We start from the raw sequence: 25,926 nt of genomic DNA, 5'->3' as shown, positions 1-25,926 counted from the left end.
TTGTTGAAGCATTTTTATAATGGCTGCTTTAAAATCCTTGTCAGATCATTTGACATTCTGGTCATCGTAGTGTTGGTGTGTGCTGATTATCTTTTCTCATTCAGTTTGAGATCTTCCTGGTTCTTGATACTGCTAATGATTTTCTTTTGAAACCTAGACATTTGGGGGATTCTATTAAGACTCTGGATCTTATTTAAACCTCATATTGTAGGCCTCTTCTGATACTGCTCCAGTGGATAAAAAGGGACACTGCCTCTTTACTTTTAGGTGGACGTGGAAGTCTAGGATCTTCGTGTGGCCATCATTGACACCCTGGGGAGGGAGGGCTGTCTTGTTACTACTGGGAAGGGGTAGGAGTACAGGCTCCCACTAGGCTTCCAGTGATATCACCCTGACTGGGAAAGGTCACATTGTTGCTGTCTCCATGTGGACCCCACTGACACCATGGAGGGGGTGGCCCTGTTACCACGGAGCAGGGATGAACTTCCTGACTCTCCATTAGAACTCCTCTGACATTATTTTATTAGGGAGAGGGGAGGGCACCATCAGTACTGCTGGTTGAGGCAGAAGTCCAGACTGCCTCTGTGATCTCCACTGACACCACCAAGGGGGGTTGTTCATTAACACTCAATAGGGGTATAAGTCCCAGCTCTCCACTCAACTTCCTCTGATACTGCCCTGGCAGAGAGATTGGGATGCCCTGTTATAGGCTCCCAAGGTTGTAAGTCTAGGCTCTCCACTAAGCCTTTGCTGCTGGGGGTATGGCTGTCATTTTTTCTGTGGTGTCGGCTGGAGTAGAGCAGTTGTCTAAATTTTCTCTCTTGCTTGTCTGTCCCTTTCCTGGTACTCTGGTTAGAGAGAGCATGCTTTTCTCTTTTTTTTGGTACCTGCACTGCTTGGCATTTCTGGGTTACTGGCTTCATTAGCTTCAATTCGTGGACTTATGAGGCATGAAGAAAATCCAGGAACTCACCACTGTGTTATTCCTCAGGTGCTGAGGTTCCTAACCAGTCTGCCTTGACGTCTCCAGTTTTCAGAACCTTATATATGTTTTATACATATAACGTCCAGAGTTTTTAATTGTACTTAGTGGAAACAATAGGGAAAAGTACATCTATTCCATCTTCCCAGAAGAAGATATCATGTATAGCTTTTAAAATCCCCCCACCTCCCGTGAGATTCTAATTGGTGCTTCCTTGCCCCAGTCCTACCCTTAAAGGCCACTGGACTAAAAGATCTTCAAAATAATTTTCTATACTTTTTTCTAAGTTTATAGTTTTATTTCTTGGTCTGTATCACATATGAAATCTTTCAAGCTGTGACAGCTTTCTACTACTCATTGTTTATGGAGCTTGCAGACAACAGAACAGCTCATTTTGGGCACTGCTGTCACTGTTTTGTATCCATTCAGTTGACGAGTTGGTATTTCCTCTTCCTCTGGATCCATGCCCATGTCTAACAAATAGCCTTCATATTATTCAGGAAACTTAGATAACTCACATCTCAAAAATATCTTTCAGATGACTCTGTCCCATTGATCCTGAAATTTTCAAATATGTTATGGATAAAATTAATGTTCTTTTCTCTCCAGAACGATGGAACAATTATAGAGAGCTGGTTTGGCTTGGATAGTTGAAATACTGGCATCTGCCCAATTAGAGTGATAACAAATTACAACTCAAACCCATTAATCTCATGTGCAGTTTAATGGAGGGTTTTCTGTTCCCAACTGTCTAGTTTAAAAAGCTGTCTGTATTGTTAGACTGCCTTGATGAAATTCTTGTCAGCTGGCAAAGAACAATTACCAAGAAATTAAGCAAATTATTGCTTCTTGTTTGATTATAGATAGTTCTCAGAACCTTGTGTAGTTTGTATCAGGAGATAGCTTTCAGATTTCCATAAAAACAACAGTGCTCAAAAAATAATGATCATGAAAATAGCAAAAACAGGAGCTCACTGATCAAGCTGATTTCAGTTCAGAAAGACAGGATGAGTTGTCTTTAAAACTGCAAAGACCTTGATTTCCCTTGCATTAATTCTCTAAATTGGCTTCAAGAGCACGTAGAACATGAACCTTTCAAATTACTTGAGAATTTAGCTGTAGCTCTAGATTTGAAAAACAAGACCTTTAAGAATAAAATGCATGCTCTATAAAAGCACAATGTCTAGCATTTGTCATTTTCAATTTTCAATAAATGCTCATTTTCAGTCTAAAGTTAGTCCTGAGATGAAAGAACATAATTACATAAAAGTGAGTCCTTAGACAAATGTTAGGTTCATGATTAATTAATTATCCTGATATTAATACCTGTTCCCTCAACTCTGCAAAAAGGAGGAAAACAGGGAAGATAAAGGAGACCAGAAGCAGAAGCTTGGCAAAGATAGAATTTAACAGATGGTTGAAAGAAAAGGAATGAGAGGGTGAGGCCGAAAGGAAGCAGCCAGTGAGGCTGAGGAAGCCTGGGCAGTGAGAATAACAGTTTAGGAAGGAGGAAGAGGTGGCCATGTGGTCTAGGATGGGGACTCCCGGCTGCGTCTGTAGATGACAAAGTGTTATTGGGAAACATGCGAATGGGATGGAATAAAGCAGAACCTGGAGAGGTGGGAGGGATGGGTCTAGGACCTGGAAAGCCTGTGGGAGTTAAGATGGGTAGTGGATTGCCTCTCTCTTTTTTTAATTTTTAAAATTTTTTTTTGTTGCAGTAACATTGGATTATAACATTATATAACTTTCAGATGTACATTGCAATATATTTCAAATTCTGTGTAGATTGCATCATGTTCACCACCCAAGACTAATTATAGTCCATCACCACACACGTGTGCCTAATCACACCTTTGGCTCTCCTCCCTTCCCCTCTGGTAACCACCAATCCAACCTCTGTTGCTATGTGTTTCTTTGTCCTTGTTTTTATCTTCTACTTATGAGTGAGATCATATGGTATTTGACTTTCTCCCTCTGACTTATTTCACTTAGCATAATACCCTCAAGTTCCATCTATGTTGTCACAGGTGGCTGGATTTCATCATTTCTTTTGGCCGAGTAGTATTTCATTGTGTATATACCACATCTTTATCTCTTCGTCCCTTGATGGGCACCTAGGTTACGTCCAAGTCTTGGCTATTGTGAATAATGCTGCAATGAACATAGGGGTGGATGTATCTTTATGCTTTAGTGTTTTCAAGTTCTTTGGATAAATATCCAGCAGTGGAATAGCTGGATCATATGGTAGATCTATTCTTAATTTTCTGAGGATACTCCATACTGCTTTCCATAGTGGCTGCACCAGTTTGCACTCCCACCAGCAGTGTATGAGGGTTCCCTTCTCTCCAACACTTGTTGTTTCCTGTCTTGTTAATTATAGCCGTTCTGACCGGAGTGAGGTGATATCTCATTGTAGTTTTGATTTGCATTTCCCTGATAGTTAATGATGTTGAACATCTTTTCATGTGCCTGTTGGCCATCCATATATCTTCTTTGGAGAACTCTGTTCAGATCTTTTGCCTGTTTTTCAATTGGGTTGTTGGTTTTTTTGTTCTTGTGATGTATGAGCTCTTTGTATATTTTGGATATTAACCCCTTATCTGATATATGGTTTGCAAATATCTTCTCCCAGTTGTTAGATTGTTTTTTTGTTTTGTCGATGGTTTCCTTTGCTGTGCAGAAGCTTTTTAGTTTGATGTAGAACCATTGGTTTATTTTTTCTTTTGTTTTCCTTGCCCAGTCAGATATAGTACTTGAAAATATGCTCCTAAGACCAACGTCAAAGAGCGTGCTGCCTATGTTTTCTTCTAGAAGTTTCATGGTTTCAGGTCTTACATTCAAGTCTTTAATCCATTTTGAGTTGATTTTTGTGCATGGTGTAAGATAATGGTCTACTTTCATTCTTTTCCATGTGGCTGTTCAGTTCTCCCAACACCGCTTATTGAAGAGACTCTCCTTTCTCCATTGTATGCTCTTGGCTCTCTTGTTGAAAATTAGCTGTCTGTGTATGTGTGGGCTTATTTCTGGGCTCTCTTGTTCTGTTCCATTGATCTGTGTGTCTGTTTTTGTCCCAGTACCATGCTGTTTTGGTTACTATAGCTTTGTAGTATATTTTGAAATCAGGGGGTGTGATACCTCCAGCTTTGTTCTTTTTCCTCAGGATACCTTTGGCTATTCGGGGTCTCTTGTTGTTGCATATAAATTTTAGGATTCTTTGTTCTATTTCTGTGAAAAAATGTTGTTGAAACTTTGATCAGGATTTCATTGAATCTATAGATTGCTTTAGGAAGTATGGAAATTTTAACCATGTTAATTCTTCCAATCTAAGAGCACGGAATATCTTTCCATTTCTTTGTGTCTTCTTCAGTTTCTTTTGACAATGTTTTATAGTTTTCCATGTACAGGTCTTTCACCTCTTTGATTAAGTTTATTCCTAGGTATTTTATTCTTTTTGTTGCAATTGTAAATGCGATTGTATTCTTAATTTCTCTTTCTCCTACTTTGTTGTTAGTGTATAGAAATGCAATCGATTTTTGTATGTTGATTTTGTATCCTGCGACTTGGCTGTATTCATTTATTATTTATAAAAGTTTTTTAGTAGATTCTTTAGGGTTTTCTATATATAAAATCATGTCATCTGCAAATAGTGACAGTTTCGCTTCTTTTTCAATTTGGATCCCTTTTATTTCTTTTTCTTGCCTGATTGCTCTGACTAGGATTTCCAATACTATGTTAAATGAGAGTGGTGAAAGTAGGCATCCTTGTCTGGTTCCTGTTCTTAGAGGAATAGCTTTCAGTTTTTCTCCATTGAGAATGATATTAGCTGTGGGTTTGTCATGTATGACATTTATTTTGTTGAGATATTTTCCTTCTATACTCATTTTATTTAGAGTTTTTGTCATAAATGGATGCTGTATCTTGTCAAATGCTTTTTCTGCACCTATTGAGATGATCATGTGATTTTTATTCTTCATTTTGTTAATGTGGTGTATCACAATTGATTTGTGGATATTGAACCACTCCCTATATCCCTGGAATAAAACCCACTTGATCATAATGTATGATCTTTTTAATGTATTATTGTATTCGATTTGCTAGTATTTTGTTGAGGATTTTTCCATCGATGTTCATCAGTGATATTGGCCTGTAATTTTCTTTTTTTGTGTTGTCCTTGTCTGGTTTTGGTATCAGGATAATGTTGGCTTCATAAAATGAGTTAGGAAGCCTCCCCTCCTCTTCAATTTTTTGCAAGAGTTTGAGAAGGATAGGTATTAAGTCTTCTTTGAATGTTTGGTAGAATTCACCAGGGAAGCCATCTGGTCCTTGATTTTTATTTTTTGGGAGGTTTTTAATTACTTTTTCGATCTCCTTACTGGTGATAGGTCTATTCAAATTCTCTACTTCTTCTTGATCCAGTTTTGGAAGGTTGTATGAGTCTAAGAATTTATCTATTTCTTCTAGATTATCCAATTTGTTGGCGTATAGTTTTTCATAGTATTCTCTTAAAATCTTTTGTATTTCTGAGGTGTCCATTGTAATTTCTCCTCTTATGTTTCTGATTTTATTTATTTCAGCCTTCTCTTTTTTTCTTGGTGAGTCTACCTAAACGTTGGTCAATTTTGTTTATCTTTTCAAAGAACCAGCTCTTGGTTTCTTTAATTTTTTCTACGTTTTTAGTCTCTATTTCATTTATTTCTGCTCTTTTATTAATTCCTTCCTTCTGCTGATTTTGGGCTTTGTTTGTTTTTATTTTTCCAGCTCCTTTAAATGCATTGTTAGATTGTTTATTTGGGATTTTTCTTGTTTGTTGAGGTAGGCCTTAATTGCTATAAACTTTCGTCTTAGAACCACTTTTGCTATATCCCATAGATTTTGGCATGTTGTGTTTTCATTTGTCTCCAGGTATTTTTTTTAAGATTTTATTTTTTTCCTTTTTCTCCCCAAAGCCCCTCAGTACATAGTTGTATATTCTTTGTTGTGGGTCCTTCTAGTTGTGGCATGTGGGATGCTGCCTGAGCATGGTTTGATGAGCAGTGCCATATGTCCATGCCTAGGATTCGAACCAACGAAACACTGGGCCGCCTGCAGCAGAGCGCGCAAACTTAACCACTTGGCCACGGGGCCAGCCCCTGTCTCCAGGTATTTTTTGATTTCTCCTTTGATTCCTTCATTGACTTAATTGTTGTTCAGTAGCATTTTGTTTAATCTCCACGTTTTTGTGCCTTCTCTGATTTTCTTCCTGTAGTTGATCTCTAGTTTCATACCTTTGAGGTCAGAAAAGATACTTGGTATTATTTTGATCTTCTTAAATTTATTGAGACTTGTTTTGTGGCCTAATATGTGATCAGTCCTGGAGAATGTTCCATGTGCATTTTAAAAGAATGTGTATTCTGCAGTTTTTGGATGGAATGTTCTGTATATATCTACTAAGTCCATCTGATCTAATGTGGCGTTTAAAGCCAATGTTTCCTTATTGATCTTCTGTTTGGATGATCTATCCATTGGTGTAAGTGGAGTGTTAAAGTCCCCTACTGTTATTGTGTTACTGTTTATTTTTCCTTTTATGTCTGTTAATAATTGCTTTATATATTTAGGTGCTCCTATGTTTGGTGCATAGATATTTACAAGCATTATATCCTCTTGTTGGATTTTTCTCTTTATCATTGTGTAGTGCCCTTCTTTGTCTCTTGTTAAAGTCTATTTTGTCTGATATAAGTATTGCTACCCCAGCTTTCGTTTCATTGCTATTTGCATGGAGTCTTTTTCCATCCCTTCACTTCCAGTTTGTGAGTGTCTGTAGGTCTGAAGTGTGTCTCTTTTCTGCAGCATATATATGGGTCCTGTTTTTTTAATCTAGTCGGCCACCCTTTGTCTTTTGATTGGAGCATTTAGTCTGTTAATATTTAAAGTAGCTATTGGTAAATATGTAGTTATTGCCACAAAGATGGCTTTTTTCTCCCCAGAAGGAATTTCTCCCTCTTCCGCCTCAGTCATGACTGTCCCTTGTTGTGGGGATTCCTTTTATCCAGTTTAAAGTTTTCTCTCCAGGGTAATTTTTCCAAGAATAGTTGTAACCTAGATGTGTTTGTGGGAGGAGGTGAGTTCAGAGTCTGCCTATGCCACCATCTTGACAAGATCTCCCAAAATCCGAATTGCCTCTCTTTTCCCTCAGGGACAAATGGGAATGAATGAGATAGGGGTAGGGATGACAATTTAGATAAACTTTGCTTAAGAGAGGAGAAACCATGAAAAGGCCATTATAGATGGCCTTAATCTTCTCAGTAATGGAGGAGAGGTCATCTTCATGCCACCTAATTCAGTGCTAATGCATAGTTGGTACTCAATAAATGTCTGGAATGATTCAGTGAGTGAATGAGTGAATGAACAAATAGCCTTGAGTTGGGTGGAAAATCCATTCTTTCCCTTCCCTGCACCTCCATTTTCCCTCTGTCACCCTAGCTGATTAGTGAGTCTTTTAGCATAAGGGCTGGGTAGAGACCCTTAGTGAATATTTCCTCTTTGGTGAATTAAATGAAGAGAAACATAAAATTCTGAATCAACATTATGCCAGGGAAGTGAGAAACTGGTCTCACATGTGTGTCCTTTTGAAAAGTCATCATTTGTTTTTGATGTTGTGGAAGTTGCTAACAGAGATATATGTGATTCTTCTTGACTTGCCTTTGAGATTTGGAGGTTCTGCACATAGGTTTCTTAAAGCATTCTACACGATACAAACCAGGGCAACATTTCTCATGTGAACCCATGTTTGACATTTAGTATGAATAAGCCAGATTATGATTCCAAGAACAAAAACATTCTACTTTTTTAGAAAGCCTATTATATTTAAGAAAATTAGGAAGGGCACTGTCTCAAGGCTTTCATTTGTTTTTTAAATATAGTGACACTTGACCACATGATTTTGATATATTTGTTGCTTTAATGAAGATTTATTGAGCACTTGCTGTGCACCCATACTAGGCCAGATAGTTTTGGAAAGGCAAGCTAACCCTCTTTAGATGCCTGATCCTCACAACAGTTACAGCCTCCCAGTTTCCACATGAGGACAGTGAGGCCCGGAGAGATGAGTCATTTGTCCAGGGTCACCATCAAGTCCATGGCAGAGCCAGTGCTCGACCTCAGTCTTTGGCCTACCAGCCCTCTGCTCCTTCCATCTGTTGCCCTCCACCTGCCCTCAGGAGCTGACAGCCTCTTTGGGAAGGTGAACAAAACTTGGATACTCAAATAAAAGGGCCAAAAAGTCTGTGTTAGGTCCTAAAGGTACTTGGTTTTTAAGACTCAGTTGGGTGGAGCATGGAGCATTAGGTCTCCCTGTCCTTTCCCTGTGGCCTGGGCAGCAGACTGATTCTACCCCCACACTGTGGGGAAGGGAGCCTTGTAATTGGATCCCCTCGGGGCCCCTGGCATTACCATCCTCTTCTCATCTGTGTGGTCAGCATTTGCCAAGTACATTACCTACATTTGCTCATTTAGTCCTCGTAGCTATCCCAGGATTTGGTCCAATTATTGGCCCATTTTATGAGTATATTAGTTATCGATTGCTATATAACAAATTGTCTCAAAACTTAGTAGTTTAAAACAATACACTCTTATTAAATATTTCACAGTTTCTGTGGAGTAGGAATCTAGGCACGGCTTGGTTGGGTCCTCTGGCGTAGAGTCCCTTCTAAGGCTGCCATCAAGACCAAGGCTGAGGTCCCATCTGAAAGCCTGACTTGGGTAGGATCTGCTTCCAAGTTCACTCATGTGGTTTTTAGCTGCTGGACTGGGGACCGGTTCTTGCTGGCTGTTGGCCAGAGGCCTCCCTCAGTTCCTTACCACCTGGGCCTCTCCATTGGGCAGCGCCCAGCATGGCAACTGGCTTTCTTTGGATCAAGAGAGACAGTGAGAAAGAGAGGGAAAGAGAATGCCCAAGACAGAAACCACAGTCTCTTTAAACCTCATCCTGAAGTGACATCCCATCACCTGCTGTATTCTGTTTGTTAGAAGCAAGTGTCTGGGCCCAGCCCACACTCGAAGGAAGAAGATTTCCTAAGGTCATGAAAACCAGCAGGCAAGGATAGTTGAGGACCATCTTAGAGGCTGCCTGCCACAACTAATGAGGAAGATGAGGCACAGATATGGTCAAGTCACTTGCCTAGTGTCACACAACCCCTAGGTGGGGTCTGAGCTCTAATGTACTAACTTTGGGACCCCTGTCTGTCGTCTCCTCCCCCCGCCGTACTCTTGCTTATTACTCACAGGCAAAGATGTCCACCTGGCTTCTTTCACTCTTGTAATACCAACTAGGAAGGTGGGTAGGCCAGCCTGGGCCTCTTACCCATTATATTCGCCTGTGGTTCTGCACTTAGGCCAGATCTTTCCCTTTAGAGTCTGGGTCATCAGAACTGGTTTTATGGATATACACTAAGGTTGTCCAGGGGCCTTGGAGCTGGCCTTGTGGATGTGCTTCCATGGTAACCCCAGGACATTTGTTTGTCTGTAGAGCACTCTCTCTGATTCCTTTAAACTCTACTGTGGGGAGTGGTCTCAAGGTGTATATTGCAAGTATATTGGAAGACTTCTCACCAGGACAAGGGTCTACCACTGTAGACTCAATTCTTTGGTTTTCTTCTTCCTTTGAATCTAAACTGGTTTTCAAGAACTGTAAAACTGTAGGCTAATTCCCAGGGTTCACTGTACAAAATCAGTGAAGTTTAGAAAACTGTTTATAATTTTTAAAAAAGTCACCCATGGTCAGTGTCATCCTGAGGCAATCCAGAGTTTGTTTATATGTTGTCATTTTTTCTAGTATTCTGTTCATTTTTTATTATATAATTGAAACCATAAAATATACTCAATTTTGTATTAAATATTATATTCCCATGTCATTAAATATTATATGTAATATTTATCTAAGTCAAGGATATAATAGTTAAACTATTTCATTTGTTCTAGTTTTAGTGCAAATTGTACAAATAGTGAAATAGAAAGACAACTATGTAAACTACATAAACATTCATAATACAAGTTTAACTATATGTGGTATGTATCTAGTTCATACGGCTTTCCCTGCTTCCAACAAATCCAGCATGAAAGTCTTACCAAAGCTGAGGTGACAGTGAGGGGAAGAACTCGTTTGCAGTGGTACAGATGCTGAGTCATTCAGACCCATGTTGGGATCCTAATTTTGCCTCCTACTAGCCATGTGACCTTAAACAAGTTACTATGAGTCCCAATTCTCTGATCGGTACAATGATTATTTATTCATTCAACAGTCCTTTATTAAACATCCATTGTACCAGGTGCTGTTCCAGGCACTCGCAGTACATCAGTGGGAGTCAGACAAAAACCCTTTCTTTCCTGGAGGAACCTTACAGTTTATAAACGCAGGGTGGGGGGAGGAGGCAAGACAAAGACAGGCGATAAGCATAATAAATAAGTAATAATACAGGATGGTAGGAGGTCATAAGTGCTGGGGAAAGAAAAAAGATAGAGCCGAGTAAAGGGGGCAGGAGGGCCGGGGTGAATTGTGATTTTAAACGGGGAGGGAGGTCAAGCCACATTTGATAACCATAGTAACTGACTCCTGGGAATGTAGTAGGAACTAAATGAGATGCTTCTGAACTGCCAAAACTGGGCCCAGTGCTTGGTCAGCCCCTGGTAAATGTTTGCTATTATTGTTATTATTACTGCTACTGTTGTTCCTAAAAGAACGTTCACATGGTATTCTGTTATCTAGGAGTGCTCCCGCCCATTCATTCTGCTTCATTTACCCAGACCTCCTTGGAGCACGTGTTTGAGTCGGTTGGGGCAGATTGGGCACAGCGAGGCTGTACTTCCCAAGGTGCTTTTTCACTGCCCAATGCCCCTCTGGAGAGATCTGGGTTCCAGTTTTGCTTCTGCCACCCAAGAATTGGGCAGCTTTGGTTGGGCCCCTCCCTCCTGAGGTGCAGTTTCCTCCTGTGTAGAGCAGCATCCACAGAGCCCCTGAGGGAGTGAGACCATGGAGGGACGAGCAGTTTGGGAGCGTAGAGCTGGATACAAAGGTGGCCTGTTATTTGCTAATTAAGACTCAAAGCCAGAGCTGTGCTGAGTGGTCTGCCTTCACTCTCAGTGCCCTGCTCCTGCCTGGGGATCCTTTAAGAGCATCTAAGTGAGGAACTAGCCATCTGCCACACGGCCTCTGCCCCTGAAGCCCCAGGGGAAGGCCAGGCCACTCTTTGTTGGCTTTCTGCAGCTTTCCCTTCAAGAACCATTTCTCCTCTGGGGAGAGAAATGAGCTGTCAGTAGGTTTGGCGTTTTTAAACAGCTGATCACTGAACATAGGTAGTTACCAAATCAAGTTTCTGTATCTGTTGCCATGAAGGTGGGTTTACAGTGGTTACTTCCTAATTGCTGCTTCTTATGCTTGTTTTGTGAAAATGGAGGGAGTGAGGACTGTCAGAGAATCTGTGCTGGGGCAGGGCTGAGGCGTGCTGGGAGGATTTGGATCCCGGCAGGCTTGTTGAGATATTCCTCTTAGCACAGTGTACTGGGGACCTTCTTAGAAATCTCATATGGACTAACTGTCGAAGCCTGGCTCGTTAAGTTCTGTGAAGACACAAGGGCAGGATAGGACCCCGTCTCTCCTGTGGTATTTGGGAGGAACCCCTTTGTAGTGGTTCTCAACCCTGGCTGCCTGTGAAATTCCTGGGGGTGGGTGAGACCTAGGCATCGGTAACTTTTAAAGCTTCATTTCAAGGTGCAACCAAGTTTGAGAGTCAGTGCTAAGTTTAGAGGACTTAGTGTGGGCGTGGTCATAATTGTCCTATTCCAGTAGATTTTCTCATGAGCCTCCCTGTTCCTTCTTCCAACACAGCAGGTGCAGAGCTGTGGACTGGAACCTAGAACCATCACCAGTAAGGAACATCTGATGCAGTCTGAAAGGTTTTTTTAACTAAGCTGCACAGTATGAATCCTGAGGCTGGTTTCTCTGGCCTTTGAGCTGTGCTATGCTTTCAGAACCCCTCCCCTTTAGAATCAGAGAACCTGGGAGGGAATAAAAGACAAGGTCATTACCATACATTGCTTTTTGATCTGTGGAATGAAGAGCAGATGACAAAAATGCATGTTACACAAGAGGTATGTGAGTACCTCTGTCTTCTGTCTCCAAGATTCATTGTCTGACGGCAGGTGACTCACAGTGAGACTGGGGGACGGGGAGGCAACGCCTTGTCGCTGCAAACTGTGATGCAGGGCGGGTACTCACCTTTCTCACTGTGTTTATTTTCCAATGTACAGGGCTGCCGAATGACCGACTTGATAAACATGTTGCCTCAGGTTTTTGTTTTAGTTTGTTAAATCCTGATAGCTAACCTAAATATTGTGAGGTTGCAATGCAAATTAAATGCATAATGGCTTTGAGTGACGTTAGCCGTTTTGTGATCTGGGACCAGTCACTGTTAGAGATGCAAGGGGACCAAGAAACAAAGACCTCACTAAATCCTGCCAGAGCAGAAGTGAGAAGTGACCTAGCTGGCCCTCCCTGTGGTGGGTTGCCACCAGAGGTGACTGGGAGCAGCTTTGTGTGGATTCTTCCATCTGGGTCGTGTGTTTTGGTCTTTCCCTCATAAACACCATCTCTTTTAGTCAGAAAGCCAATATTTGGTAAGAAATAGTAATAGTAAGTTATTTTTACCTCAGTCCTTTCCTCTCCCTTTCACCTTGTCCCAATAGCATAACAAGGGTATCAACCCACCTCTTTGAGTGGTGCGATAATGAAGCCAACCTCACTCCTCCCAGAACACTCTCTGAGTCAAGCCAAGGGAACAGCACCACTGATCCCTCCTGTGTGCCCAGCGTGTGCTTTATGTACAGTACTGTGTCTGTTCTCACAACTGGCCTCTCAGGTGGGTTTCATTACCCGTTTTCTAGATAGGGACACTTGGCTGTGGCCAAGAAGCTATTGATGATGCGAGGACCTGAACCGAAGTCAAATGGCTCCAGAGTGGAATGTCTTTCTTTTAGATCACTCTCTCTCACTCTTTTCCTGGAGCAAGGAGAGATAGCCTGAGGAGACCTCAGTGAAGTAGGTACACAGAAGGTAACCAACTGCCGTGACTCATCCTTCACAAACCAAATGCCATTTTATATCAGGGACAGTAAAGTAGGTCTCTGTGGCTCAGCCTTCTTGGATTTCGTCATTGCCGAATCACTGTGCTACAGGAACTCCTGGCAAGGCTGGTTTAGTTATTAATTTGTGCAGTCACTGAGGTGTGGGTGGCAGGCCCCAAAGGATAGTGTTTGAGCCTCACTTGTATTCTGAGAGAGCTTACCTTCTGTGCCGGGCTCTGTGTTTGACAGTGAATATGCAAAATATTTTCAGTGCTAAAAACCAGGTATTGTAGAATGTAAAACTGCAGTGTGGAGGAATGACTCTAGTTGAGATCCCAGTGCATAAATTTGGTCTCTTGTCAGCTGGATTGCTCTTTCTCAAGCTCAGGGGCATATAAAAGTTGACACTTTTATATAGACCTATGTGGAGTGTAGCTGAATTGCAGTTGCTTTTGGAGCTATAACTTTGAATTGCCTGACTTTTTGTTTTAAAAACAAAGGTGCGTCAACATAGATGTTGGCTTATTTGGAAAGCAGGGCAAAGGAAAGCACAGGAATGGAAAAGGATTTAGGAACAGTAAACAGCCTTCCTTGACTTCTCTGGTGGTCTCACGATGAAATCTTAACAAGTTGGTGCTGTCCCACAGCTTGTGGGCAGGTGTGGGCAAACGAATCCCCATCCCACAGACGTAGGACTCCCCCTTCTGCAGGATCCCAACAGATGATCTTTAAACTCTTACTTGTTCCACAAGTCTTATGGGAGGGGATAAGCTGATGTTGTATCAAGAAAAACTGTGCCTCTTTAACTTCGAAATAGGACATGTATTACCTGAGATTTTCCAAGTCAGACAACTACTTGGAAGTATATTAAATGGTTTAAAATGTAGATAGTAAAATCAATCACTCATTCCCAGTGAGGAGCATTATGCGTGCATCACAGTTTCAGAATTGTATCTGCCTATACCCCTAGACTTGACAGGTCTCTCCGGTGGTTGGTCTCAGAGTTGATAGAAGGGCCCGTGGTTGCATCGTGCAGCATTCCCGTCTGCCCTGCAAGACGTGCTCAACAGAGATGGAGTCACACTTGCTGGAGAAGGAGACCTAAGTTAACTTACTCGTGTTTCTTCTTCTCCCAATGATGTTTTATTGCGTTTTATGGAATGCCCACCAGAGAGTTGCTTGGTTCACTGTTCCTTAATCTTTTAGTTTAGTTGATCTCAAACTAAAGAGGTTGAAACCCTTAGAGTAGTGTTTCTCCTCTGGCACTATTGACATTTGGAGCTGGGTAATTTTTTGTTCTGGGGCTGTCTTGTATACTATCAGGTTTTTAACAGCATCCCTGGCCTCTATCCACTAGATGCCAGTAGCACCCCACCACCACCACAGTTGTGACAAACAAAAATGTCTCCAGGCCTCCCTTGGGAACACAGCTTCTTTAGGAGAAGGAAGGAATAGCTGTTGACATCTTTTTGGATGTTGAAACCCCCAAAGACCCTTGTCTGTGGGGCTGGGTTTTGAGTAAGTAGTTCCCAAAACATGGAAAAGGAGTCTTGATTTCTAGCCGGTTGACAAAAGGTAGAGCTTTTAAGCAGTTTAATTTCAGAAAGATGTCTTTGATTATTTTTGCTGAGATGAGGCATTAGAAGACTAGAAATAGCTGTTTTGGTTTCAGGGCTTTTTTAAATCAGCAAACCAGGAGAGGCTCCAGAAGGGTTCTGTAACTTTTTCAGGAAATGCATTTCTGAGCGGAGTCTATCCCTGACCATGTTTATGGTTCTTGTGAGACTGGACTCCTGGGGAGCCTTGCGAGTGCCTGCTCTGTCCTTTCTTCATTGAGTGGACAGCACTGAGGGTCCCGGCTGGGCCCTGTGTGCAGCAGATGGGAATAAGTGGGCAGGAGCACAGTTCCTGTCCTCAGGGCGCTCCCAGCCTCCTCTGGGCAGGTGGCTCAAGCACTTCAGTGTGAGGGGACGCTGGGAGTGCAGTAAACATGCATTAACATAAAACTGTCCGGAGTGGAATAATGGTCCTGGAGCCAGGGTTTTCAAGCTGTACTCTTAGCAGCTGATGTTACTTTTCCTTCAAACGAGATATGCAAAAACCCAATATAAATAAAAGAGGTCAGGCCCAAGTTTGAAGTCAGGGTGAAAGAAGGGGGCCTGGAATGCCCCTACCTCGTCACCTCACCTCACTTCCAAAGAGGAGGCACTTGGCCTTACACGTCTGACTGAAAGTAGGCTAATGCTTGGTTGGATAACAATCTTTGTTTTTCCTGACTGGATCTATCATCTTTTTTCTATTTGAGGTAAAAGTGATTTTCAAAACCATAAACCTGGATGAAGATACTGATGCTGTCCCATTGCTGTGTAATTTTTACTGTCAATCTCTGGAGGCGGATTTAGGGGCTGAGAAAGTACATACATACGTACATACATACACATGTACGGATACGCATACATATATTCATCAGAAGCATTTTGAATTTTATTATGAAAAACAAATACACAGAAAAATAGAGAAAAGAGAACTCTCATCCTCTAAATTTAACAGCCATTATTTTGTCATGTTTGTTTCACATGTTTCTTTAAACCTCTAATGGATAAGAGTTTAAAAGCAGAGCCACGGCAACAAGGTCTGGGAATATTTTTACCACATTCCCCCTTACCTCTATCCCCATCCTCTATCCCAGTTCATCTGTGGACAAAGGTAATTTAAATTGAATTTGTGAAACTTACATGAGGGATACAAATTTGATTCAACATGCATATATTCCTGTATCTATTTAGTTTATTATTCATTCAACAACAATTTTGGGATGCCTCGACCTCAGCATACAATGATGAGCTAAACAAAACAGACCAAACATAGCTCCTGCCCTGGGTTTTGTTAGAAAATAGAAGTTTTTAAGTTGCTTGTCCGGAAAACTGAGGAAAGTGAATTCTGTGTCATGCCTGCAAGGAGTGTAGCCTGCACGGAGGAAAAGATGGTGGGATGAGGATGAATTTGGGGGTTTGGGGAACAATCCCGCCCGTAGCGTGCTGATCTGATTCTTGGGTTGGCGAAGGGCTTTGTGCATGACGCCCCTGCAGACTTGGTGTCTGTGGAGCCTCGGGAGCTGGTACAGGCTGTGTTATGTGCGTGGCTCAGAAATCACGGCTCTGGCGTCGCATGGGGACTGGCTGGCAGGGGACAGTGCTACAGTATGGGCAAACCTGTTAGACTGGCTGGTTATTCACAACCTGCCTTGTAGGGGGGAGTGGAGCCAGTGATTAGAGTTATTTGTTTTCTAATAGTTATTACTCTGCCAGTTTTACAAAACATCACATAAAAGGACCCAGGAATCTTACATGAGAAAAATAGCGCATTGGAGGCACCAGAAATTTACCTGATACCTTGCTCAGTTCCTGCCACACTTGCCCTTCCATCGTAGGTTTTAAGCTCTCTCCTCATTTGTTCATCTGAAGAAAGACTGACTTGTTTGCACTTTTGATAGAAGTATAGTAGTTCCCCTTATCTGCGGGGCATAGGTCCCAAGACGCCCAGTGCATGCCTGAAACCGCAGATAGTACCCAATCCTATGGATACTACAGTTTTTCCTATACATACATACTTACGATAAAGTTTATGAGTTAGGCACAGTAAGAGATTTAACAACAATAACCAATAATAAAATAGGACAATTATAACAATATACTGTAATAAAAGTTATGTAAATCTTAGCAACCTCAGCATATGATTTTTTCTCTTTCCTTATTAAGTCGAGAACTTTCACTTATTCACTTAAGGGAAGCACTTTACAGTTTCTCTTTGATGTATCCTAATTGCCGGGGTCACTACTCTTGCACTTTGGGGCCATTATTAAGTGAAATAAGAGTGACTTGAACATAAGCACTGTGATACCGTGACAGCCGATCTGATAACCAAGAAGGCTGCTAAGTGACTGATGGGCGGGTAGCATGTGCAGCATGGAGGCCCTGGACAAAGGGATGATTCACGTCGTGGGCGGGAGGGGGAGGGACAGCGCGAGATTTCATCACACTACTCAGAGGAGCGTGCAATTTAAAGCTGGTGAATTGTTTATTTCTGGAATTTTCTATTTAATATTTTCGGACCGTGATTGACCGAGAGTAACGGAAACCGTGGAAAGCGAAACCGCGGAAAGTGAAACCGCAGATAAGGGGGGACTATTGTATGCTTTCTATCAGTAGTCCATTACTAATGGAACCATTTGGAATGTCCCCTGCGCTACATCCATTTCTATGTTAGCTATTTTTTGAAGTTAATGAAGAGCACTAGGAAAGAAATAATGTGACAGGGTAGTTAGAGGTTTTTATGCTCACTTGACTTAATCAAGGGCAAACCTTATAGGTTGGTTAATCAATAACCTTTTTTAAAGGTTGGTTAATCAATAAACTGCTTTTAAAGATTCTGTAGCAAATGTGTTTTCAGGACAGAAAATAAATTTCGGGAACCTTCAATTTAGGCTTAGAAATACAAGCCAGGTGATTTCTCACTAAGTTTAATATTTGATAATGTTTTTAATGGGTCTTCCTAAGTAGACAACAGCCTGATTCACTTAATGGAATAAATGGAATATAATGAGTCCAAAGGAGCTACCAGGCCCCAGTTATATGTAGAAACACAGGGTTTATTTTCAAATGTGGATCATACTGAAGCAAGCAAATGTTCCTCTTGAATTCTGTGATTGCTTTCAAAATGAACTACATTCATGAATTAGCTTTATGGCCCCCCAAATATGTTTGTGCTGACAAAAACGGTAATACCCAGTTCCATAGAGTGTAATTAACCTGCTACTTGCATGGATGGGGATGGGGGTGTACAGAAGACTGCAAGTTGAATTTCCTGTCATTGAACATGCCCTGGGACGGGTGGCTGTGGCATTTCGATAGCATCTCTCTTCTCGGAATAAATTGCTTCTTACGAATTGGTAAAACTATTATAGGCTGGTAAATATTTTTTCAGTATGATTGCTTTTTAATTGAAGGGCAAGGCTGATGCATGCATTGGGGGAGGGGAATGTTTACAATGGTCTATACATGATGTTTTTCCTTCTTTGGCAGGAAATAACTACATGTTTACCAGATTACTACAAATGGACTCAGTACCTCTTTATTAAACTCTATGAAGCTGGACTGGCCTATCAAAAGGAGGTAAATTAAACTTAGATGCACTATAAAAATTTTGTAAATCCTCTCCATCTTCTTATAGAACACATTGTTGTTAAATAAGAAACAAACCCTGTGTGCACAGTAACAGTGAAAATGAACACTCCCTCACGTTCATGAAGTCACTCCCAACAGACCCAGAAAGCAGCGACTGTCTGGCTCAGTTTGTGCCTCCAGGACAGGGCTCGGGCCTCTTTCACCCTTGACTTCCAGCACATAACACAGTGTCCGGTGGGTGTAATGACATCAAAGAGGGGCGGCGGGAGGAATGCAGGCTTCTCAAATCCTAGCTCGGCTACCTCTCTGTCAACTTAAATAGCAACTTTGTCTGTTATTTTACCCTCAAAATGAGTTTAGTTGGGAATAGCCAAAAGAATTGCAATTAGGGATGTACATGCTGTGGTGAACCATAGGCAAATCCAGAAAAGAAAGGAGGGGAGCTGCTTTTATAGAGAAAAAGGGGGAATAGGGAGAAGCTACTCTAAACAAAAATTCATTGGAGGAAACTAACAGTTTAAGGTGGCAACGGCTTCTCATTGGGTGGGCTGTTGCTGGGTGGGGAGAGAAATCTTCCTTTGGTTGCAAAGTAGGTTTACTTCCCATCAAAGATGCAAGCTAGGTCTCTTCCTGTTTCGAGTAATTGGCAATGGATGAAAAGGCCTGAGAGCTCCCCCTACAGGCCTTTCCGACTCCAGTTTAGTTAAGATTTCTTTTATAAATTTCCACATCTCCCAGCTGGGTAACTTAACCCCCAGGAATCATGGTTTCTCATCTGCTAAGTGGGGTGGTAACATCCTCCCTGCAGGGAAGAGAGAGGTGATATTTAAAGAGCAACTGCCACAGTGCCCACACATAGTGGTCTCTCAAGAAATGGAGTGCTTGTTATGGCAGGAGCTCAGTCATAGTAGGTAAGCCTTAGATGGTGGGAGATGAGGAAGAGAGTATCATAGTGTGGTCTACACCTGCACTGTCCAGTACAGTACCACTGGCAACATGTGCTTGTTGATATTTAAATTTAAAGTAATTAAAATTAAATAATACTAAAAATTCAGGTTCTCAGTCACACTAGCCACATTCATGTGCTGGTAAGCTAGTACTGGACAGCACAGATACAGAACATTCCCATCATTACAGAATGTTGTACAGTACTGGTCTGGAAAATTCAGAGGTAACAAGTAGAAATCCATTGTACCTTTATGCTTGAGACGTTCTCCTTGACCAGAGGGATTTCACAACAAAGAATTACATTTACTTTTCTGTGGGCCACATCACACTGCTTGGTCTTGCAGTGAATAGTACTTACATGATCGTCGCATTTTAAGTTAAAAAATGTTTTGAATCAATACAGACACAAATGCAGAAGGCTCAATCTGGAATTTCAGAATAAAACCAAAATGTCTTAAACCTTGACAGCATAAAAATAGTATAGCTAACAAAAATTAGGTGGTGAAATTGGGGAAGAGGAGTAAAAGCAAGTGTGAGATGAACCTTTCATCTTTCATAACAAGGAGGCATAAATGAAGAATGTCACTCTTTTTTTTTTTTTTTTCAGTTAGAAAGGTAGCTATTAAAGCTAAAGTTAACAAAGATAGCAGAAACTAGGAGAGGGGCTTGGGGTGAGAGGAAAGCTGTATGACCGTGCTGAATATCTCATATTATGTGGCAGAGGGTCAGCAGAACTGTCTAAAGATAATGTACAAAAATTGAAGTATAATTTTATTACCTGAAGTTATACTGGTAAATACCAGAAGAACTAATGAACAGAACCTGCTAAAAGTGGAGAAGCGTTTTAATTACCATTTCAGATAATTATAAATATTCTTCTTTGATAGTGTACCAAAGTTCAACAAGCGGTGGTTTCTTAAAGGCAGGTGCGGTGTTGAATCTGCAACGTCAGTGAACTTTTTGTACTCTGTTACGTTAAAGTGTGTTGCTCTATCTTGCACTTTGAATGGGTTTTTCACCCATTGTCATGAAAATAATTTTGGCCTTGCAAGGGCCTCAGGGACCCCAGAGGATTATGGACCACACTTTGAGAACCACTGTACAAAGTCTGTAGCCCCCTCCCCTGCAGGTGAACCACAGGAAAGAGGAAAGAGTTCTTTGGAGAGTGTGAGCAGTTGTGTTGGATTATCCACTGTTACCTCGGCTGCTTGGTTACTGCTTATTGTTTGATGTGCATGGGGTATGAAATGATGGGACACGTTAATGTCATCGTGTAGACGTTTCTCACATGGAACCCTTATGTGTGCTGTGTAATAGTCCTTTATAGGACACTCTTTCTTTTGTATATATGTATTATATATTTAAGTTGAATTTTTGAGTGTATTGAATATTTACTGTAATAGTCCTCTATAGGACACTTGCTTTTCTGTCTCTACACTTGGGGTTTGTTCACGCTGCCTCAATTCTCCAGCACATTAAATCCAAATAGGAGACTTAACCTCATCACTTTTGCATTGGATCCCAAGTTGGTCATACGTAGCATCTTAGGAGCTGAGTGACTTATCTAAAGATGGAAGGGATTCCAGGGGAGGGTCCCATTGCACAAGCACAGCCATCCTGCTGACTCCAGATGTCCCTCCTCAGTTGTTTGTTTCCACATCAGTGCAGCACTCCTTCCCCGCAGCATGCATGCCCCTGGGGGGTATAGGCCAGTTTCCCCTCTGACTTTTCTTTCATGGGAACAACCTGTATTAGTTTACTGTTGCTGCTGCTGTAACAAATTGTCACCAACTTGGTCACTTAACAGAAATTTATTGTCTTATAGTTCTGGAGGGCAGAAGTCCTTGAAATGAGTCTCACTGGGGTAAAATCAAAATGTTGGCACAGCTGCTTTCCTTCTGGAGGCTCTTGAGGACAATCTGTTTCCTTGTCTTTTCTAGCTTCTGGGGCTGCCCGTATTCCTTGACTTTTGACCCACCTCCATCTTCAAAGCCAGAGCATAGCATCTTGAAATCTCTCTGACCTGCGCTTCCATCATCACATCTCCTTCTTTGACTCTTCTGCCTCCCCCTTTCTCATATAAGAACCTTTGGCATTACATTGGGCCCACCTGGATAATCCAGGTTAATCTCCCCATCTCAAAAGTCTTCACTTAATCATAGCTTCAAGACCCTTTTGCCATGTAGGTAACATATTCACTGGTTCTGGGTGATAGGGGCATCCAGGTTCCAAGTGACATAGGACGTGGACATCTTTGGGATATGATTGTTCTGCCTACCACAATCCTCTTCTCCCTACTTCATGGGTTTGTTATGAAGATTAACCAGGTGAATGCTTAGAATGGGGCCTGGCACAGAGCAGGTGCTCAATAAATGCTCACTGAGTATGCCTGCAGAGTTACCTCGAGTCATTATGGTATTTAGATTGGAAAAATAGAGTAAAAAAATCCTGTAGCTTCTTAGCTAATTCTAAGGCAGCCCGTACGTGGACCAGTATTAAGAAAGAATAATTTAGATTATTTTATGGATTTTTATTTTAAAAGATAGGGGTTTTTTTGTTAGTTGCTGACTTAAAATATTTTTAGTCTACTAATTTTTTTAAGTCACCATTAAAATATCATGATCTTAAGAAAAATTGTAAACAGAGTATAAAAATGGGCACTTGGTACATTGTTTGAAGATCAGAGTTAGCCTTAATCCAAGGCATTTTTTTCCAGGTGCATCTCCTTTTATTGAGTAGCTGTTTTCAAATTGGCTTTAAAACATAAAACATATTGATGTCAGTTAGCATTCTATTTCTAGGGTTTATTTCAAAATATAAATTTTTGAAATTAACTTTAGACAGTTCATTGACTTTAGAAAGACTACACATAACATTCTTTGTAAAGCATGTTTAACCAAAAATCACTTAGATTATTAGTACTTTTCCTCTCACAGCATTGTTATAACTTTTTATTTTTTAATTAAAAAAAGATAGCCTTGACCCTTAAATTCAGTTCTGCTACAAGCTGTATAAATGAACATTTAGGGAAAGTATTTTTAGCAGCATTACTAAACATAACTAAAGTGTTTAAGTCTTTTGTTTTAACAAGCACTGTCCATCAAAATGTTCATTTCACCCCTCTAGTTAAAAAAAAACAAAACATTATTCCATGGATGTAGTTGTTAGAAGAATGTTGCTGTATTATGCTTGGACATCCTAGAGAACTATGGAGAGCCACCCAGTCTGTGAGTTTGTCTTTGGCTGTCTCCATGATTTCAGTGGCAGTTGGTGATGGTGCTAATTAATTCATACACCTAAGCTAGGTTTGCAGTGTGGCCTTGTCTTCAGGTTGCATGCTGAAGGGAACACTGTGCACCAACAGGCAGCCTCTCCCACTCTGCCCCGTCATGGCTTTGGAAGGTGGTGGCAGTAACAAATAAACAGTAGCCTTGGGAACACTTTCCCCTCCCTGACTCAGTCCAAATTCAGGCCCATTCTGGATGGAATAGAGCAAGATTGATTTTGAGAGTTAGATCTTTTAATAAGACCTATGTGGTGTTCCTTAATTAAGCACTGTTTTGTCAAGAAAAAAGCTAGTAGACCTTGAGAAAATCAATACCCCAAAACATATACTTTACCAGCCTTCTGGAACCCTCCTGACAGTGTACTCAGAAAAGGTCTTTGGTGGTATAAAAGCAGAACTTGTGGAGAAAGAAGCAAGGAGAATGATGGAGAATAGCCAGGGGCCTGGGGACTGAGGAGTGGTGCATTGGTCAAGAGACAAAAGCATGCTAATAGAGCCTGTGATCTGGAAGGGACTGGCACCCCGTGTAGAGGTGAGGCCCAAGGAGGCAAGGAGAAGGAGGATCCACGGGAAGAGGAGGAGGAGATGAGAAAGAATGAGGTTTGGAACAGGAGGCACACTGGGACAGTGGATACCACAGCTGCTCTGTCACAGAGAGGAGAGCTAATAAACGTGAATTCAGGATGCTGTTGCCCTGAGAATCCCCAAAGCAACCCATAGTCACCCACACCTCCAGGGACCCAATGACCAAGAAGGGGGTAGGGAGGCAAAATTGATGGAGCACCCACCGTCACTGTGCAAAACTGACCCTTGTGAGTATGGCTGATTCGGGCTCATAATTGTGTTATGGTGTGCTTTCTAAAGGTTTCCCACAAATCACTCAAACACAAAAATATTAATCCTAGTGTTCACCCTTGATCAACTGGGGAAATCTCTTATTTGAAATGGCTCCTTCTGTGATGTTGCCAGATAACTTTTGTGAGAGAAGCAGTGGGCAAAATCTACTAGAGTTCAGTGTGTTTGCAGGTATTTTAATGATTTCAATATTAATTTAAGGTTGACTTCAAAACACAGATAAAGGCTTTATTTTACAAATAAGGCTAGTTAACTATAAAGGAGCACGATGTTGGCTTCAGTAGGTGATAGAGAACATAAATATCAGCCAGGGAAACAGCTATAGCCAGTGAAGTGCCAGAAACATATTCTATGTAGCAAGATTATGCTTGCTTAAAAATCAGGGCATCCGTCAAAGTAAATGTTCAAAATGTGAAAATCTGGGAATGCTGGATAGAAGACCCTGGCTTCGAAGGGAACTATATGATAGAGATGAGCTATATCTAAGACATGAGACCCAAGAAAAGGGATTTAGAATGCAACTCCAGGGCTTCAAGAGGCTGCATGTACTGTACCCCCTGGTCCCCATTTTGCCCACCCCTGGGTTAGCCACCTGTGGGAAGGCTGAGCCTGAACCCTGCGACTCTGTGGTTGAGGTGGATTGTGGTCCCGGGAAGAAACGAGAATGGGCTCTCACAGCTGATGCATCTTTGATTTGAGATGCTGTCTCCTTTGGTGTTTTTCCTCTTTCCCCAAGACTTTCTTTGGGGAAAAAATTGCTTTTGTGTTTTGCTTTTATTTGTCTTTCCTTCGACACCAGAGTTTTACTGTAACATGTAAACCTCTTAGGAGCACATCTCCCTCATTGCGTTTTGTAACCTAGAGCCTGAGAGATGCCAGACCGTCGGAAATGTTGATAAGGAAATAGAGTCCTGTTTGTTTTTGCAACCTGCAGTACCCTCTGCCATACCCTCTGAGCTTCGCAGTGGGCAGGAGGCAGAGGTGGGGGCAGAGAGGGCTTTTTTCCTCCCTTTCTTTTATATTTTATACAGTTTTAGTTGTGCATGGGTCTTGGGGGGGGGGCGCGCTGCCTCTTGTATGAGCTATCCATGTTACTACACAATACTTCGCCCTTCCTTTTATTATGTTAAGCGAAATAAGTCAGTCAGAGAAAGACGAACTCTATATGACTCCACTCATAGGTGGAAATTAGCATATTGATAAGGAGATCTGATCGGTGGTTACCAGGGAAAAGGGGGGGTGGGGGGAGGGTACGGAGGGGGAAGTGGTGTACCCACAACATGACTAACAAAAATGTACAACTGAAATCTCACAAGGTTGTAATCTATCATAACATTAATAAAAAAAAAAAAAAAAAAAAAAAAAAAAAAAAAAAATACTTCGCCCTTCCTTTTTGCTTTTTATTTTAAGTGGTACCCCTCCCCAGCCACTAATATGGGCAATGATAATAGATAAGTAAATCAGCCTTGGTTTATTAACCTAAAGTTTTTAGCTCTAAGATACTTCTGTGCTATATATTTGGTTTCTATATATTTATGGATTCAAAGCATTTGGGGCCTCTAGAATGGCGGGGGGGGGGGGGGTGGAATCATTGAATGCATGTCTTTCCCACTCTGACTTCAGGCTTCACAGGCGTTCATTTTTCAGTGGATGTACGACTTTTTAGTTGTAACATCACAACCCACAGATGGGTTAGCCTCTCCTCCACTCTTACTTTTTATGTCAGTTTTAGATGTCTCTAGATCATTCAGGATCCCAAGAAGAAATAGAGGGCACACCCAAAAGGAGTCATTGAAGAAGATGTAATAAAGGGATTAGGCACAGAGTTTAGGGGAACCTACAAGGGATGGTTAAGCACCTGGCGCTGACAACAGAAGGCAGCCTTTGCCACCCCAGGCTGAAGGGGCAATGTCGGGGAGCAGTCACTAGAACTGGGAGAGCAGTAGCCGTAGCACTAGGAGAGGCCTGCCCACTGGGGGCGCTGGCCTTCGGTAGAGGCATGTGGCCACTGCCAGCCAAAGCCCAGCCGGCAGAAAGCCAAAGTGCCTCTCATTGGTTGAACCCAGCCAGAGGGCAAGGGTCCAAGTTAGTGCAGGCACAGAGGTCAGCTTCCGGGGGCACAAAACAGGGTGGAAAAAAGGATTTGGAGGGACACATGGACAATATTCATCACAATCTCTTATTAGAATTGATTATTAAAATTTTAAAAACTAATGTGTATTAAGTCAGGATTGTTTAGTGCCCGGACACATCTCTCTGTGCTCATTACCTTCTTTGTACTAAGTGGTACCTAAATGTCATAAAGGAGTGAATGCAGATGGCAAAGGTATTTATTTTACATGAAGACGGAAGTGAATAGAACTCCAAGGAGAGAGAAACTTTATAATGGTTAAGACTACAGTTTCTATCATTCAAACAGATCCACGGAGATAGGTCTCAGAATACTGGGGACAGATGTTGACGGGAAGAAGGCACAACAGAATTTCCTGGCATGCTGGGAATGCTCTACATCCTGGCGTGAGTGATGGTAGAAACTCACTGAGATCTATCCACATTACTCTGTGTATGTTACACCT

The 25,926-nt window shown here is 41.6% G+C and overlaps 1 protein-coding gene across 4 annotated transcripts in view; it reads left to right on the top strand.

Moving 5' to 3' along the window:
- The window catches only part of LARS2 (leucyl-tRNA synthetase 2, mitochondrial), a 166,330-nt gene that overhangs the window by 51,615 nt on the left and 88,789 nt on the right, over positions 1-25,926 (top strand). For all 4 annotated transcript variants that reach the window (XM_070577158.1, XM_008538140.2, XM_008538142.2 and 1 more), the window contains exon 6: positions 18,160-18,249. In XM_070577158.1, coding sequence (XP_070433259.1) covers positions 18,160-18,249 — 90 coding nt within the window. The remainder of the gene's footprint in view (positions 1-18,159; positions 18,250-25,926) is intronic.

Source organism: Equus przewalskii, chromosome 15, assembly GCF_037783145.1.
Source record: "Equus przewalskii isolate Varuska chromosome 15, EquPr2, whole genome shotgun sequence".
Classification (NCBI taxonomy): Eukaryota; Metazoa; Chordata; class Mammalia; order Perissodactyla; family Equidae; genus Equus; species Equus przewalskii.
Note: the sequence above shows the minus strand (reverse complement) of the source record. Positions and strands in the feature narration are given on the sequence as shown.